The sequence below is a fragment of the Tripterygium wilfordii genome, chromosome 21 (genome assembly GCF_013401445.1).
Source record: "Tripterygium wilfordii isolate XIE 37 chromosome 21, ASM1340144v1, whole genome shotgun sequence".
Classification (NCBI taxonomy): domain Eukaryota; kingdom Viridiplantae; phylum Streptophyta; class Magnoliopsida; order Celastrales; family Celastraceae; genus Tripterygium; species Tripterygium wilfordii.
The window spans coordinates 1,879,586-1,896,259 of NC_052252.1; the positions used below are offsets into that span (position 1 = coordinate 1,879,586).

Below are 16,674 nucleotides of genomic sequence, written 5' to 3' on the forward strand. Positions count from 1 at the left end.
ATTAATATAAACATAATCTTTTGGGTGGTTGAACCTCTATTGAAGCTCAAATATCACGAAATATACCTCAATCTTGAAATTCGCATGAGCAACTTCCATCTGCTTTAATGCAGTTTCATTTACTTGTGCTATGCTCTTATACTGTAAAGCAATGTATTACGTATTAGTTTACTTCATATCAATTATATAAGAACCTCATAACGAAAAGCAAGCACCTGCAACATGTGATTCTTATTTGCCTCTGCTTCTTCTTTCAATTTTGCCATCTCCTCCTTCGCAATACGCAATCCTTCAAAATCCTAGCGCATATTTAGTGAAAACCAAGTCAGAAGCGAACACAAGTCCAAATCTAAAAGAATTCCTTGTACATTGATGCTGCAAATTTCCACGAACATAGCATAAACAAGAAAATGCTGCTTTTCATCGGAAAAAAAAGTCCTCTAAATTAGAATAATGCAAAGCATTCAACAAAATCCCCATTCATATACTTTGATTTACTTATCTATCCATTTATGAGATGTTTCATACATCCATTTGCATATTTACATTCGTTCATTTCTTGTTCATATGACTTCATATACTGACAGCGGGGCTCCAATTCCGACTCCAGAAAACCACATTAAAATGAAAGCATGAAAAGTTGGGCATACAACTCCCATTAGCAAAGCTCCAAACTCTCACAATGGTGCAGGGTTAGAGAAGGGCAAGAAATATGCAGCCTTTCCATCACATTAATGCAGACAATCAACCTCTAGGTTGTTTCTAAGGTTTAATCCCATGACCTCTAGGTTGCGTATGTTAAGATTAGTTAATTTGCTATCCAACAAGTAGATAACACTATAACAGCAGCACGAAAGTCGATCCCAAAGCAACTATCCAAGGGGAACCAAAATGAGAAATGAACACCACTGACCTCACTAGTAAAAACTACGGAACTTCTGCCACCATCATCATCAGTCTCAGCAAACTAAATCAGCAAGTTAAAAAAATAAGAACCATAAAACAACAGAAATAGTTCAATAGTAATAATGGAAAATGCATGAAAAAGTTGGCCATCAATGGCCAAAATTTACCATTAATTTGAAGAAAGTCCACCTAATATCAAGCATTATCATGTTTACTAATAATAGAAAAGCATTGGCTAGTTCCTAGTAGTCTTGCTCAAATCTTACTTCATCTTCAGAGTTCAGAGTCAACTGCTTGTTGTTGCAGATTTATCAACAGAAATCTTACAACACTACTAATTATAATGATGATGATAAAGATGGCAGTGCTCAAAAGTCTATGACATATTATCTAATCACTCAGCAAAACTCCAACCCAATAGCAACATTACAATTTATCAAATCACAATGATCATGGCTGGAACCACTAAGGCTTTCCGTTCTTGTAAAAATTTCAGAACCATAATTAGAGGCATTGCTATAGAGTTAGCGTAACAAGAAATACACAACACAGACAATCTCACTCTAACAACTATCAGAAGAGATTAAATAAGAAAAGTTTTAATAACAAATTTACCCTTCATAATAGACAAGGAAAGCTTGTACCTTAACATCTGAAGATTTTATCCTTGGCTCCAATTCAGAAAGTTTGGCCTGGCAAACAACAATCCAATCTAATGAATTCTCCTCAAAAAAAGAAGAGTACCTTGAGTTTGAGGAGCGAGACAAAAATTAAAAAGAGGGCACTAAAAGAATGCTATTAAGTTACAAATAAAAGCAGACCTCAGCAACTGAAGCCCTGGATTCAGCTGCTGAAACAGCACGCAAAGCATCAGCCAACTCTTTTCCTATTTCTTCAACCTGTCTCATGGCATTCTTCAGAGTCTGCTCACGGTCTAATGTTAAGGCCCGAACATTATCACGCTCTTGTTGCAGCTCTTTTTTTACCTGAGCCCATTCCCTCTGTAAAACACCATTCATGGCAGTAAGCACTTAATTCATTACCCATATGTAGGAAAAATTAAGCCGGCACAGTTTAAATTTGAGGTACAGAAAAGAAAAGAGGGGGCCATATTGCTACAAATAAATAAATAACGAAGAAACAGAAAAAAAAATTTGACAGGCATAAATGGGGAAAAAGATCAGTATTTGTGTTAAGCGTATCTATATTTTTTCCTAATAAACAATTTGCAACAAAGCATTTTGTTTCTTGTGAAACAGCAAAAATTAAGACCAAGAAACAAATTCCATTTGATTTCCTACTTAAAACGGTGACAAAGAAACAATGAAACAATCCTTTGGTCCTGATTTCTTTAGTCCCCTTCTTTCACTTGAGCAGATTAGCTTCCTCAGAAGAATTAGCCAGAGACTCCTGCAACAGCACATCAATGTTCCATTTAATATTTTCAATCTTGTTCCAAGCCATCGGCCCCTTCTTCATCCTCACAATCATCAAAGCTTTCATCACAAGAGACATTGGCGTTCAACAAACTAGCATTTTCCTAGATACTAAGATTACACCACCAGCACCCAATACAATCCTCCAAGGCCCCGTGGTTCGGCCACATATAGAATTGATTATCTTTAATTTAGAGAGTTTCTTCAGTAAGAAACTTCAATTAGTCAAATCAAGCAAAAAAAAAAAAATTCTCTCGGGAGAAAATTAGTATTGCATTGCACCAAGGCAGTGCACTGCAAAAACCACAAGTTATTCAAAGGACATAAGCGCTACTACAAAGATGGTATTTTCATCAATTCTGCAAGAACCACCATGCCAAAAACATACGTTAAACATATAAACTATAACCATCACATCTTAAACCAATGCACACAAAAAACACTCAGAATAACATAACACTGGTAGGAAAATTATGGTGGGGAAAATAAGAATGGACGGACTCATTTTTGCCTGTAAGAAAATGTAGTCACGATAAAAGAATGTGCTAAAACATCAACCATGAAGCACAGGGATTAACATGAACAGCATCTTGATTACAGAAACAAGACACGGCAGAAAAACGTTAAGAAAAATGGTACATAACGAAAAACAATAGAGCAAATGAACACACCTCCACTTGTTTAATATGCTCCTCTTGTTTTCTCCTCTCTGAAGCTCTTGCTTCCTAAAATTCCAAACGCAGAAATCGGTTGGCATCACTTAAAAGAACTCCAAAGGTCAAACAATTATTTGACTCACATGAAAAATAAAGAGAACCTACCTCGCGAACTTCCTCGGTACTTTGAATGGTGTCCAAACTTGCCTGCATGTGATACAATTAGAATATGCACAATGTGCAGAATAGAAAACTACAAAATTCCAAACCCCATGCTGACCTGCAGACGATGAACTCTCTCTAACAAGCTATGAACTTCAGCACATGCTCTTTTTTCAGCATTTGATAGCATTTCCTTCTCTTGCTTTGAAAGAGATAGCTGTTCATGAACAGGACATATATAGTAAGTATAACCAAACTGCACCTTCATAAGATGTTGCAACAAAGAAAAGTAACCTGTTGTAACAAAAGATATATATCTCACCTCCATCGTTAGTTTACGAGAAAGCTCCTCTGAAGCGTGAGAAGATTCTGAATTTTCACGGACTTTTCGTTGGTAGTCAACTATTAACTGTGAAAACTCAACGTTCCTCGATAAAACAGCATTCATTTCATTTCTCTGGCCATATCAAATAAGCAATACCAACAAAAATTATAAATTGACCCATTACTTCGTAAACAAGTGTATATATAGGATAAAAATGGAGGACCAAAAGGGACAACGAATTTTATAATTTACTCACCTGATGCTCAAACTCTTTCATAAAACTATCAAGTCTCTCCCTTGCGAAAGTTGCTTCCAAAGCCAACTTGTCACGTTCTGATCTTAAAGATATAGCCTCACTCCTGACCATAAAATAAATAAGTATGTTCAGATATCAACTATATGCAGAATGCAGTGAGCAAAAACCCAAAGAAAATAGAAGATTCAATGATGATGATGCTTCCCACACAGAAAATACACAAGTGTGTTACGTCGAAGTACAAATACCAAAGTTTCAGTAAATGCAACGTTACTTTCTTTTTTTCAATAGAAAAAAGTTTTTCAAGCACCAAAGGGATTCAACCCACAACTACAACAAGGACAAGCAGTTAATAAGATCATAAACATTTCCAAGGAGAGACAGACTCCAAAACTTAAGGCACTCAAACCAATTATCAATGAAAAAGTCTAGGGAGGATTCCTTGTGATTGAAAATTCTGTCATTCGTTCTTTCCAGGTCAGCCACATCACTGACATAGTAAAGGTAGCATTACACCATATCAATAAGGGGAGATAAAAGAGGTCCTTTTTTCAGCACAAATGGGCATAGTATTGTAATATGCTCCCTTTTGAGCATTGCAAACCTGAACGAGCTAAAGGAAAAATATTCATAGAGCTGTAGCAGCAATATTACCTAGATCTTGTCAAATCCTCTTCAAGAGATCTCACATGCTCAGAAGCCTTTTCTTGGGCGCTCTTCATAGCTTCCTGTGGAACATACTTACAAAATATATCAGGAAATCTCAAGTATAATATCACATAACATGGACCAGTTAAGAGTCAAACAGCCTTACTTGGGAACCTTCAAGAACAAGTAATATGTCATTCCTTCGATCCTCTGCAGAAGAAAAATTAAGATGATACCACAAGTCAAGGCAGGAATGCAACAGAAAAGCACAAAGAAGTGAAGAAAAACTAAAAGATGACAATATAACAATGACCAATATCAGATTTTGTTGCTGCATAACTATTACATCTCCTAAATTGGAAGAAGACACTCACTACATAGAAAAACAAGTATGTCCAAGCACATGTCAGCTACGCAGGAAGTACATTCCACAGACACAAGCCCTTCCTATTTTGTAGTATCCACGCCATGATGGTAACATGTGATATCCTTCAACAAACAAGTAGTAACTCCAACTACAAGAGTTTTCTAATGGAAAGCAATAAACACTTCAAAAAACGGTGATGAGTTGCCATTACTTTCCCTGCTTAAAATATATCTGGCGGTGTGGACTGTGGACACCAGCTATCCAAGTGTTTCACATGATATGAGCTCTTCAACTAGCATCGTTGCAGAGTTCAAAGCATGACACCTCCCCATTGAAATCAAATATTTCATGTAATGATTTCTTTTTCTAGCCCAAGAAACCAACCTCCTTTGCCATCAGAAAAGAAAGAAAGAGAGAGAGAGAGAGAGAGAGAGAGAGATGGTGTAGATGCTCAGCGCAGTGATTGCTAGGTATTGATCACTTTGGCCTGCGTTGCGTCATGGTAATGTCCCATGAAGGCAAAGTACAAGATTAAGATCAATTCCTTTGGTCATATCAAAAAAGTCCAATTCCTTTGGGTGCATTATAGAGCCAAAACATGCATGTAGGATAGGATATCACAGTACTTCCCACTAAAATAACCAAATCCCCAGCATCCTCATCCAGCTCCATACCCCATATAGAATAATACAGTGGCTAATAACACCAACAATTTGCCATCCTAAACATCATGATAGTAGCTATGCAATGTTCCAGTGTCTTCTCAATGGTTCTTAATTTTGTTTTTGTTCTCTCTTGTAATTCAGGGTGGCACCCGATTGGTACCTTGCAACAAAAGTTCTTTTTCACCAAGGGTATAAAGAGTCAAGAGGTCTAGGCTGATTTTGGAGGGGATGGTTTGGAATAACTCCTAGTTCACGATTTTTTTTGAAGGTTATTGAGAGTTGGGAAAACCCCTCCAATAACCTTGAAACGGAAACACATCCAACTACATAAAATGGATATACAAAACTATGAAAATTAGATGGACCAAAATGCCCCTTTCTACACGTAAAATTTAAACAATCCCAGAACAATCCAGCATGGGAGTGTCTAATAGCTCTCCTGAATTCGACATCATTATGACATAGGAGACCCTTGGCCGGGAGAGAGATCTCGAATTGGATATTAATGACGTCGTCAGAGATTCAATACCAAGTTGTTTAATACATGATATTATGGAACTCAAATAGAATATGTTAAAGTATACCCGCAGTACTTTTCAAGGGCAGATATGAACAAATGTTAAAGTAAAGGTGGGAAGATTCAAACCTGGAGGTCCATCAATTGAACGGGAATAAGATGAATGAAGTTTGTGCTCCTCTTCATATAACCTCTTGTACATTGCAACCTACAAATTTTTTAAGAAAATATTGAAAGGTCAAAACAAAACCTTAAAATCAGTATCCTGATATCAAATAATGCACGCCACAACAGTAACAATCATAGTTGAGAACTCATTCTAGGAAAAGAGGACAGAAAAATGTAAATGGCGGATAATATTTATATAGGCCATAAAGGGCTTACAGAAGTATGAAGGGATTCAATCATACGACCCTGTTCTTCAGCTCTTTCTAGGACTGCAGCAACTTTGGAAGTAGCATCATCAGCATGTTTCTTGAGCACCATTTCAAACTCCTCCTGCAATACATAGGTGCATGGTTGCTTGTCAAAAAGAAAGATCACTTTCGTTACTTCACTCTCATCACCACATTCATGGTGATCCGCTCAACAGGAGTCCATAAATATGAAGCATGTCGAAGGTACCTTTAACTCTGATTCTCTATTTTGAATCTGATCTGAAAGATTTCGAACAAGGCTCCTGAGCTGGACATTCTGCTCAACCAATCCATTTATATCCTTGAAAGTCAACTGTCAACCATCGTACACAAAGAAAGTATTGTAATTAAATACTGCCACAGTAAAATGTTCAACAGGAAGAAACAAGCGAAGGACACAACTTACAAGGCGATCTGAGATGATCTTTTCGGTGTCAGACTCTGCATTAACATTAGCAGAAGAAATGATTGCATAATCCTCAACTTGGTCATGTGCTGTATATCCCAACCGAAGCTGGATATCACGACATTCCTTGAGAAGAACCGTTACCTTAAACATCAACAAAAGTATGAGAAATACATTGCAAGGCAGAGACCCTAAAATCAAAAAATAAACCCCACCTACAACACAGACTAATTCTGTCTCTACACAATCACAAAATAGTTCTTGAGGTATGACTATGCATTAGCAGTAAATGAAACCACAATACGAATCATGCCTTTACAATTGAAAGATGGCTTTCTTTTGACCACTTGTTAAGGGTAACTCTTTCAGTGAATTACGTAAAAAAATCCCAAACACACGAATAGGACACCTGTGACATATATAGACTTTCTGATAATTTGGGAAAGCCCAGCAAATAATACCCACAGTTTGCTTTTATCATAAATAGAATACAGTTGTGATTTGTAAACAAAAAAATAACTTAGCTAAAAGATAAGAGAGGGTACACATACACACGGCCACATCAGTGTGTGAGCAAGTGAGCAATATATATCTTAATTTGAGTAGGGCAGGATAATTGACTATGTTCCTCCCTATTTCAAAGATTTTATCATGTTAGCATGTTTGTATAACATCAAGTTACAGTCTCTTGCAAAATGCACAAAGAAGAAAAAAAAGGAGCATAAAATTCAAAAACCAAGATATAATGATAAGAAGCCATATGTATACCTGACTAATTATGAGGAAAGTAAACCATTTTTGTTACCTGCTTCTGGAGGTCAACAATCTCCTTCTGAGATATATTGTAGTCACGCTCACGCTTCCTCAAATCAGCCTGCAAATGAAATTGACCATGAGCATCAAAACCATAGTAAGAAGGTACAAAGACAGGTAAAACAAGCAATAAACCTTGAGTTCTTGAATGGTCTTTTCCAGATTTGCCTGCTCAGAAATAGAGTGTTGCAACTTTTGGTTGATTGTAGAGTATGCCTCAACCATTCTATCATGTTCCTCTGTACACACAATTCTATTAGTACCATATAGTAGGACCACGTAAAAAAGACATAACCGCTGTTCAACCCACTAAAACATCAAGTATTAACTTCCACAAAAACTGGATTAAGGAAACAATATATATTATTTCATGAGCCGGCCAACCATACAAAATAAATCAATAAACAGAAGAAGACTAACGACAGAAAATAAAATTCAGCACAAACATGTCAAAGTGTACATGATTATGTCCATAAAAATGCTATCTTTCAGTAGGAAAACAATCCCCCACAAAATAAATCAAAGGACCAAGATAATAGCAAACATGATATGGAAAATTTTCCATACTGTGCAGTTACTGCAGTATGATATAATTACCTCTTTCACCCAAAATGACGCCTGCTTTTTCCTCTAATTCATACAGCACCTGAAAAAACATCGTGAACCTTGCTAAGCCTTCGTGATCAAACGAAAAACACATCAAGCAACATACATCACTTCCAAAAAAATTGATATAGAATTCTGTGTCAATAAGCATTTGAGTCTTTCATAGTTATGATAAATGTATCTTCTCCAACCTTGTCAAATCCAAGAACTGCCTGGCCTACAAGCCTAAGCATCAACTTTTAAAACTTTTTTGAATGGAAAATAGATTTACCATGACAAAAAGATGGTGCAGACTGCAGAAAGAAGAGCCTGAACTAAAAGCCTTGAAGATATTCTTCTAAGAGGTAAAGATCTCAGCACCAGAATTTCAGGTTGGTTGAAGAATTGTTTAAGAAACGTTCTACGACTATCATCGAATATCCTATTGGTTCTCTCAACCCAGATCATCCACTTTTATAACTTAATCCTTAAACACCTAAAGGTCGAAACATACAATATGACACACATTTGCAACCTCAAAATGCCCCCCACAATCCATCCTCCTGAATCTTGTCTTTCATGGAGCAACTTATTTGCCCTATGTCTACCAGCTACCTAAACCAAGCAGACTTCAGCCACATCCAATTTTATAAGTTTTTGGTCGGTGAACACTCCATCACAGGCATTTCAGAGGTCACATGTACATTTGGAAAGAATAAAACCATCAATGGTTCTTGCAAAAACGAGGGGGCCAAATTACTGACAAAAAAATATATCGTAAAATAACTCTCCAAACTTTACTAGTCCAATCACAATGCACTAGTATGTGGTTGACGGTAATGTATTACAAGGCAGCGAAACATGTACACAAGAATCAGCTTCCGCATTCACAATAAATAAAAGACAGATACAAAAAAGAACAGAAAAACATCACCCATGCATCATGATGCCCAGGATTGTAATGACAAGTAATTCTCATATAAGAACGATCAATAACCAAACACAAGTGAACGGAATCAAAAGTAGAATTCACATAAATCGAATGAACAATATCCATTCCAGAATATTAAAAGTATGAGAAAAAAGAGCATAATGCAAAGCATACTCGCTGCAGTATCGCTTCAGATTCCTTTCTTCCCAACTGTTCGTGACGAAGAGCATCAATAGCCTCTTGGTATTTTGCATACATTTTAGCTAGCTGATGCCCAAAAATGAACACGATAAATACCAAATTGACGAGCATATGAAACAAGCTAAAAAGATATGTTTATAATCACTCACACTCCAACCATCACGCAGTAGTGAAGCAGCTAATGCAGTCCCTGAAACACCAAATGGAATCTTGGGGACCTCAATGATCTCATTAGCATCATATGAATCTATGCATCTGTAATGAAACAATGAATTGATGTCAGTAATTAAATCACAAACTCAGTCCAGCACCATCTACTAGCTTGAAAATTGGGCATTCTGATTCCCAAATATATCATAAAAAATACTATCACACAGGTCAAAAATAAGTATGAAAGCAACTTGACCTTGCTAAAACGGTAAACTAACACCTATACAGCTAAAGCAAAACTTACAATAAAAATATTAACCCATGTTACGCAACTACTTTCAACATGTTAGTGTCATAAATACCAAGGTTTACATTCAACTTATCAAGGAACATAATTGTTGTCAATCCATTGCTTATTAGAAGAGCCTTTTAAGGAAAAGGAACTCAATTTGTCTCTCAAAGGATTGATGGTCACAAACTTCACGTTATCAGTATTGTCAGGGGCGGAGATAGAAGGGTAGAGTGGGGTCAAGTGACCCCACTCAATTAAATTAATATATGTAATACTGTGTCGTTTTGATTTTTTTTTTAAGAGAAGTATAACCTAGTAACTCTATCAGACTATCTCTATCTCATCGAGTCTTCTTGAAATGTAATTTCTTTGTTATTTGTCAAATTGTAATATGTTTGTTTTTATGACTATGACTATTTGGGTTACTTTAACTAATATTATTTTGTCCGCTTAGTAAGTTATTTTGGTATGTAATTGTTTATCATTATAGAAAGTGTGACCCCAGTGACAATGCATCCCAACTTCGCCACTAAGTATTGTGATTGTAAAACTGCATATGAGACACTGATTTTGAATGTAATCAACACTTTGGATTGTAGATCTTCAATCTACATTGATACTGATGCCTTGAACTTGTGGAAATATTCAAGCTTCCCATTCTGCATTATACCTTCTGAGTGACTTAACACTGAAAAATAAAACTTCACCAATTCAGAAAAAAAGCCATGGAACACGCAAAAAGCATCTTCCCGACAAGAACCAATAAGACATATTAACTGAGGCAAAACCTACATAGGAATATGTCCCCATAGGGATTGCTTCTCTTTAATTTCATTCCTTAGGTAGTGCCCCTATATTCATGGTGGCATCACCTCAGTCCCATTCTTAATACGAAAATTAACGTTACCTTGTTCAACAAAAAGACAACCTCCCTAACCAAGTTGGGTACACTACGTCAGAAATACATTAACATTTTATTTAATTACATTCTAAAGAAAGTAGCAGGGATCGATATGGTTCGCCAAAAAAGATGCAAAGGAACATCCATCAAAAACACTAGCTCAAACCGGAGTCGATAGGCAATGATCATTAATTATTTTTACTGCTTATGAAGAAGGGAAAAAAAAAACCGCATGATAGCCGGAATCATGAGAATCTCACTAGCGACAGCTGAGAGTCTTAAGTTGGAACTTCAAGCTTCGGAACAAAATAGCAAAAAGAAAGATGGGAAAAGACATCTTAGACATGATTCCTTTGATTCCTGTAGGTTTTTCGGAAAGAAAAGAAACGGGATGGACTTTCATGGGTGGAGATCCCATTTTAAGTGAAATTTTTTAGTTTAACAGTAACCAGTGAAATGGCAATATACAAAGCATGGAGGTACACCAGAATTACAGTTCACAGTAATACTAGGACATCTGAAAAATAGTAGCTCAATTTTACACACACACTCACATGCTGCACCTTTTCAATCATACACAAACAACATTAAATAATTACGCTTGAAGCATATAGACGAATGCACCTTCACAGAAGATTGATATTCGAGTATATACATTAGCTTTCATCATAGATGAGATTCCATTTTAAGTATGGACAGGAACAATACAATTTCAACACAATTGAATACAAAAAAATAATAATAATAAGATTCAGCGACAGAGGTTTGACTCCCCTCCCCCGCCCAATTTGGGCTTTAACAAAGAATATAATAATAAGAAGAATAAAACTAGAAACATACTTGTGCGCATTGAAACTGTGGAGTGGAAGAAGATTCAGCTCATTGGCTTTCCTACTGCTTTCAATTTCTGCTTCACACCTTTCAAGTTTAACTTTCAAATCTGCGGCATCCTGCAACCATCCGGGGGAAAAAAAAAGAATGATTAAAAACACAGAAGGCACGAGACAAGTATGCTTAAAGTGAAGGAAGATATTTTCCACCAATCAAATAATATCATCCAAAACATAGGTAACGGAAAAACCTCAGCCTAGTGATAAGGTTGTTTCAATGCAACCTAGAGGTCATTGATTCCTAATAAGCCTCCCACATCACAGGATTACGGTTTGGCACATCATGCGATTTTCCAACTCTACCTCCAATGCAGGATCCTTTGCACAGGAGTCGTTTACAAATTTTAAAAACATCAAAGATCTAACCATACCAATTTTTAAAATATATATATAAATATTATATTTGAGGGAGATCTATAAAACAATTTACTGCCAGACAAGTAGAGTAAGGAATGTCCACTAATCAACGAAAAATTAGAGAAACAGAAAGCGACATACCTTCTCAAATTGTTTTCTTGAAGAGGATTCCTTTTCGAGCTTCTCTTTGTAATCGTTTTCAACTTGATTGAGATGAGTCTATTTATGCATGGCCAATATTAGAAACAGAAGAAGAGAATATATGGTACAATTTAAAAGTCTGCCAGTTTCAAATACATGAGATGTTGCAGGATAACTTACTTCCAGAGCTTTGATCACACCCTCAAGCTCGCCTGCCTTTCGAGACCACTCTTCTGAACTTTCTTTATACAAGTCAACAAGCTTGTTTGCCTACACAGTTGAGAAAGATTCATATTTAGGCAACCAATAATGCAGGTCAACTTTTTCATCATTTTTGCATTACCACAAACAGCGCAAAGCGTGAGAAACGCCTTTGAAAGTTATAAGCTAAATAATACATGAGCATCCAGTGGAAGAAACCAAAAAAAAAAAAAAAAACTAAAAATTACGTAGATACCAACAACAAGGTTAAAGTTCTCTGAAAGCTAAAACTGATAAATTTCAACCAAAAGCGCCAAATTTGAAGAAAACATAAGAATCTTCCATTATTCAAAAGAATCAAAACCTTCCATCCAAGGAAGACAGCAAATAAAAAATTATATTTGGTAAAAAAATAAACCCAACATAACAAACGGAGAACATCTCAAACTAATCTTTCATTGGATTGGCAATTAACCACACAAAACTAACTAATAAAAATGTGGACCCTAAATTGATTGTTAATAGTCAAGATTCTAGAAGTCCCAGCCGAAATGCTACTTGAGAGTTGCTTCACGCCTTCCCCACAATCTGAACAGAGAAACTAGTTAAATCCTAAGCAACATGAGAAATACATCCTCTTAAAGTACCCTGCAATGCCTTTGCAGGCAAAAAAAATACAGGGGCATATTTAGCCATTTCTTTTTCCACCAACTGATGTTTTTCATATATCTAAAAACTTAGAGATAAGCAAGTAAGTTTTGAAAGCCGATCCATGTGAATGATCTCAATAGCGAAATTTGAAAGGTTGTCACTCAAAACTCAATGTGAAACCAAGTTGTTGAGTGGGTGGGTGATGTAGCTTTTAATCTACTGATGTAAATTTTAACCAGGATTGAGCAAAACCAGAAACCTTAACCCCCAAATCAGCCCCAATTCAAGTTAAATATGCATAACTAACACTTCTCATCAACTTTTATGGCAAACATTATAGTAAACAACCTAAGTTTTTATTTTGGGGAGAGAGAAAGGGGAGAGCAATTGGAATGCAGGTAACTTTCAGCATAAAGCAAAATACGGCAAAATTACTAAATGAAACCACAATTTGTCTAGCTGCAAACCAGAAAGAAAGTGTAGCGCCACAATTTGTTAATATATCCAGCAGCTGAGAAATTAAGTCTAATTGCAAAGAATTTTCAACAAACTCTAAATTGATGTATAAAAAACTTTCAACAAACTCACAGTTGTGAGTTCAGCAGTTGAACGCTCTTCATTGGCCGTGGCAGCATCCTTAGTTGAGCATAATTCCTTCATAAGAGGCCAAAGAAAAACGATCAGAAAATTTAAAAAAAAAACAAATACCACCAGTCATTGAAACAAAAGATGAGATGGAAATGCCAACTATAAAATCCACGAGGCATAAACCAAGCCTCTACTATTTTTTAATGGAAAAAGATATTCATTAAGCACCAAAAAGTGCACGATAAAAATTAAACGGAGAATAAACCGAACCTCCTGCAATGACAATAACTTCATCTCTAGCTCTCTAACTCTTTCCTTGTTCCAATTTAAAGAGCCAGAGCATTCATTGAAGCGTCTCTCAGCCTGCATGAGTTTCAAAAAACCATAGAAAAATAGAAGAACCATTAGAAATGACCAACTAAGAAAACTAGAAAGAAACACGTGAAAATACTTACATCCGTAAGTTTGGCAGACATATCTGCCTCAAGTTCAGAATGTGCTCTTCGCAGCTCAATGAGACTGTCAACTTTGGCAGTAAGTTCATCGTTAAGCCACACATTATGCCTCTCAACGAGTTCTTTTTCCTATTACAGCCAAATTTGAGACATTATACCCAGTACAACTCCAAATAGAGCCCAAGTCACAGGATTTTAAACGTAAATTTTTTAAAAAAATAATTAGTCATAGAAAACCTATGAAACAACCAGGTTATGCTCCTACTGGAAGGACCCCAATCATTTTGCAGAATATCATCAAAATGATAAAACTGGCAGATGATCATCCCCAGGAAGTAATAGGGAGCTCATGAAAAGAGCATCATTGCATATCCACATACAGACATGTTGTCTCCATTTTGCAGGCTAATAACCGATTCTTCAAACTAGAAAATCTATTATGTTAACAAGATCCATGACAAGGCAATCAAAAATGCTTCTTTCAATGCATAAAAAGATACTACATCATAGATTGTGTAATGCCAAAAGTGCAATGGCATAGATATAGCCATATTCCAGAAAAACCTCTACAATTTGAACCCTCTTATGGCTTACACAAGACACCAGCTCATACCAGTCAATTGTGCTGACACATTTAAAGTTTTCAGTTTCCAATTCATATTTTCATATTGAAGTCCTTCCAAAAATTTTAATACTAATTTTCTTTCTACTAGCAAACACGGCTAGGGAAAAAAAAGTGTCCTCCAATGCCAAGGTTGTCAAGATATCATGCAGTTGTTTCACTTTGTCTAGGCTGTGTAATGTGTGCATGTTGAACATGTTAATGATCATAACAAAAAAATATAACATGAAAACAGAATAACATTTACTGTTCCTGTAAATATAATAACAATAATAACTCCCACTGTAAATTAAAGGGGGAAAAACACAGAAGTTAAGCACAGGAAACTAACTTGTGAAAGACGAGCACAGGTAGCCTGCGACCGTGCCAACTGAGCCTCAAATTCGCTCAGACGAGCCTCTTTTTGTGCAGCACTGTCTGTCAAATTAACCTTCATGACCAGAGCAGCAAAGTTTTAAAAAAAATCATTAAATCTGTAACATACATGTTTAGGTTTCTCTCTTTTTTCCTTTTTTGTGAAGTAACAGGAATGTTCAGTTTTAAAGCACAAGGTGTATCTAACTACAGTTATGGTGAAACAACAAATCAACTTACAATCTTATCAAGATAGCTCTTGATGGTAGCATTCTTCTCACTAATTTCCAAATCCTTCTGTTCAACCAACTCAATCAATTGCCTCTTGGATTTATGTAGTTCAGATACTTCCCTTGTTAACCTCTCTATCTCCCCGTCCTTCCCAATCTAAAAAACAATATAAAAACGTACTAATAAACACATAATCCTAACAACAAGAACAAAGCACAGTAAGAAAAGGCATTTACAGATAAAAGCAATAACAACGAAAACAACAACAACAATAATAATATGATAATGATTTTCATAGAAAACAAAATCACCGCCAAAAAATCTGCATGCATTTAAAGGAGAAGTATGCGTAGATTATTGTCAGTAACAATATAGAAAATAGAACGAAACAAAGCATCCCCTGATAACACGAAATTCCAGACCAGATTTTCATATACATGCATTCATATCATCATCTGTAAAACCATAAAAACTGAACAAAGTTGGGAGGAGCTTGTTGTGATCATCAATCTTAAAATAAAATGGAAGAACCCTTTAAAATTCAATGCGTGAAGCCAGATAGGGATGTGAGTTGTTGAAGTAATTACAGATTGCAAGTGAAGCTGGTGCTTCTGGGATTTGACGTTGGCGAGCTCGGAGAGGTTATCATCGAGGGAGGACCGGAGCTGGGTGTTTTGGGACTCGAGCTGCGTGAATTCTGCGGAAAGGGACAAATACTTCTGCTCGAGCAGAGAGCACGTCTGCTCGGCAGTAATGGCAGCAGCATCGGCCTGTGCCCTCACCGTCTCCAACTCCCCATGCACGCCCCTGATATACACCTCCGCCTTCTCGGCCACATACAAGGCATCGCCGGAGAGCCTCGAGAGCTCCTCATCGGAGATGAAGAGTGACATCACTGGTCGCACCAATTGGAGCGAGACGAAAACGAGAACGATCGACCAATTGATTGATTACAGATTGAACGAGAGAGAGAGAAAGAGACGCAGTGGAGTGAAATATAGAGAGAAAAAAGAAGCGGAATCTGAAGGGATCCTTCGAGAACTGGAAGCCCTACCCAAGTTTTCAACCGTTGCTGAACTCTGCTTTCTATTTAACGGCCCCCAACCCCATTTGGTTTGGGTCTTAGAGTTCATGGGCCTGGGCCTGGGCCTGGTCCTGGGCCTGGGCCTGGGCCCCTCCTGTTGATCACCAAAAGAACAAGTTATCATTTTTATTTAGGCAAATTTTATCTATGCATCACAAAAACATTATCTTTAACTATTTTTTGAACATGATAAGTTTACACCAAAAAATTATAAGTTTACATACAAAATTATAATGAAAAGACTAATTTACCCTTGATGTCTAAAATATTATAAATCCTATATTAAGTTTACACACAATTGTGTCTTTAATCCCACAAATATCTAATCTTCTCCTTCTACCCTTCGTGTTTTTTTGTGTGTTCTTTTATACTTCAGCGTGGATTTGGGTCTGGTTTATGATTTATCTTCAAGAGATCGCAAGCACAAGCAAGATCCACATACATACTAGAAAAACATTTGACAATGC

General features: G+C 36.5%; 1 protein-coding gene across 1 annotated transcript in view; it reads right to left on the bottom strand.

Annotated features, from left to right (window-relative positions):
- LOC119988900 (nuclear-pore anchor-like) overlaps positions 1 to 16,166 on the bottom strand; it is a 28,747-nt gene extending 12,581 nt beyond the window's left edge. The window contains 30 exon segments of the mRNA XM_038834143.1: positions 67 to 141; positions 216 to 299; positions 914 to 967; positions 1,551 to 1,598; positions 1,728 to 1,907; positions 3,014 to 3,067; positions 3,164 to 3,205; positions 3,279 to 3,377; positions 3,483 to 3,617; positions 3,742 to 3,844; positions 4,396 to 4,469; positions 4,556 to 4,599; positions 6,068 to 6,146; positions 6,323 to 6,436; positions 6,563 to 6,667; positions 6,761 to 6,904; positions 7,566 to 7,634; positions 7,709 to 7,812; positions 8,171 to 8,219; positions 9,264 to 9,356; positions 9,440 to 9,545; positions 11,474 to 11,583; positions 12,022 to 12,099; positions 12,202 to 12,291; positions 13,462 to 13,527; positions 13,732 to 13,824; positions 13,917 to 14,045; positions 14,870 to 14,968; positions 15,133 to 15,279; positions 15,711 to 16,166. Coding sequence (XP_038690071.1) covers positions 67 to 141; positions 216 to 299; positions 914 to 967; positions 1,551 to 1,598; positions 1,728 to 1,907; positions 3,014 to 3,067; positions 3,164 to 3,205; positions 3,279 to 3,377; positions 3,483 to 3,617; positions 3,742 to 3,844; positions 4,396 to 4,469; positions 4,556 to 4,599; positions 6,068 to 6,146; positions 6,323 to 6,436; positions 6,563 to 6,667; positions 6,761 to 6,904; positions 7,566 to 7,634; positions 7,709 to 7,812; positions 8,171 to 8,219; positions 9,264 to 9,356; positions 9,440 to 9,545; positions 11,474 to 11,583; positions 12,022 to 12,099; positions 12,202 to 12,291; positions 13,462 to 13,527; positions 13,732 to 13,824; positions 13,917 to 14,045; positions 14,870 to 14,968; positions 15,133 to 15,279; positions 15,711 to 16,016 — 2,973 coding nt within the window. The 5' untranslated portion in view covers positions 16,017 to 16,166.
- Between the last annotated feature and the right edge of the window lie 508 nt (positions 16,167 to 16,674).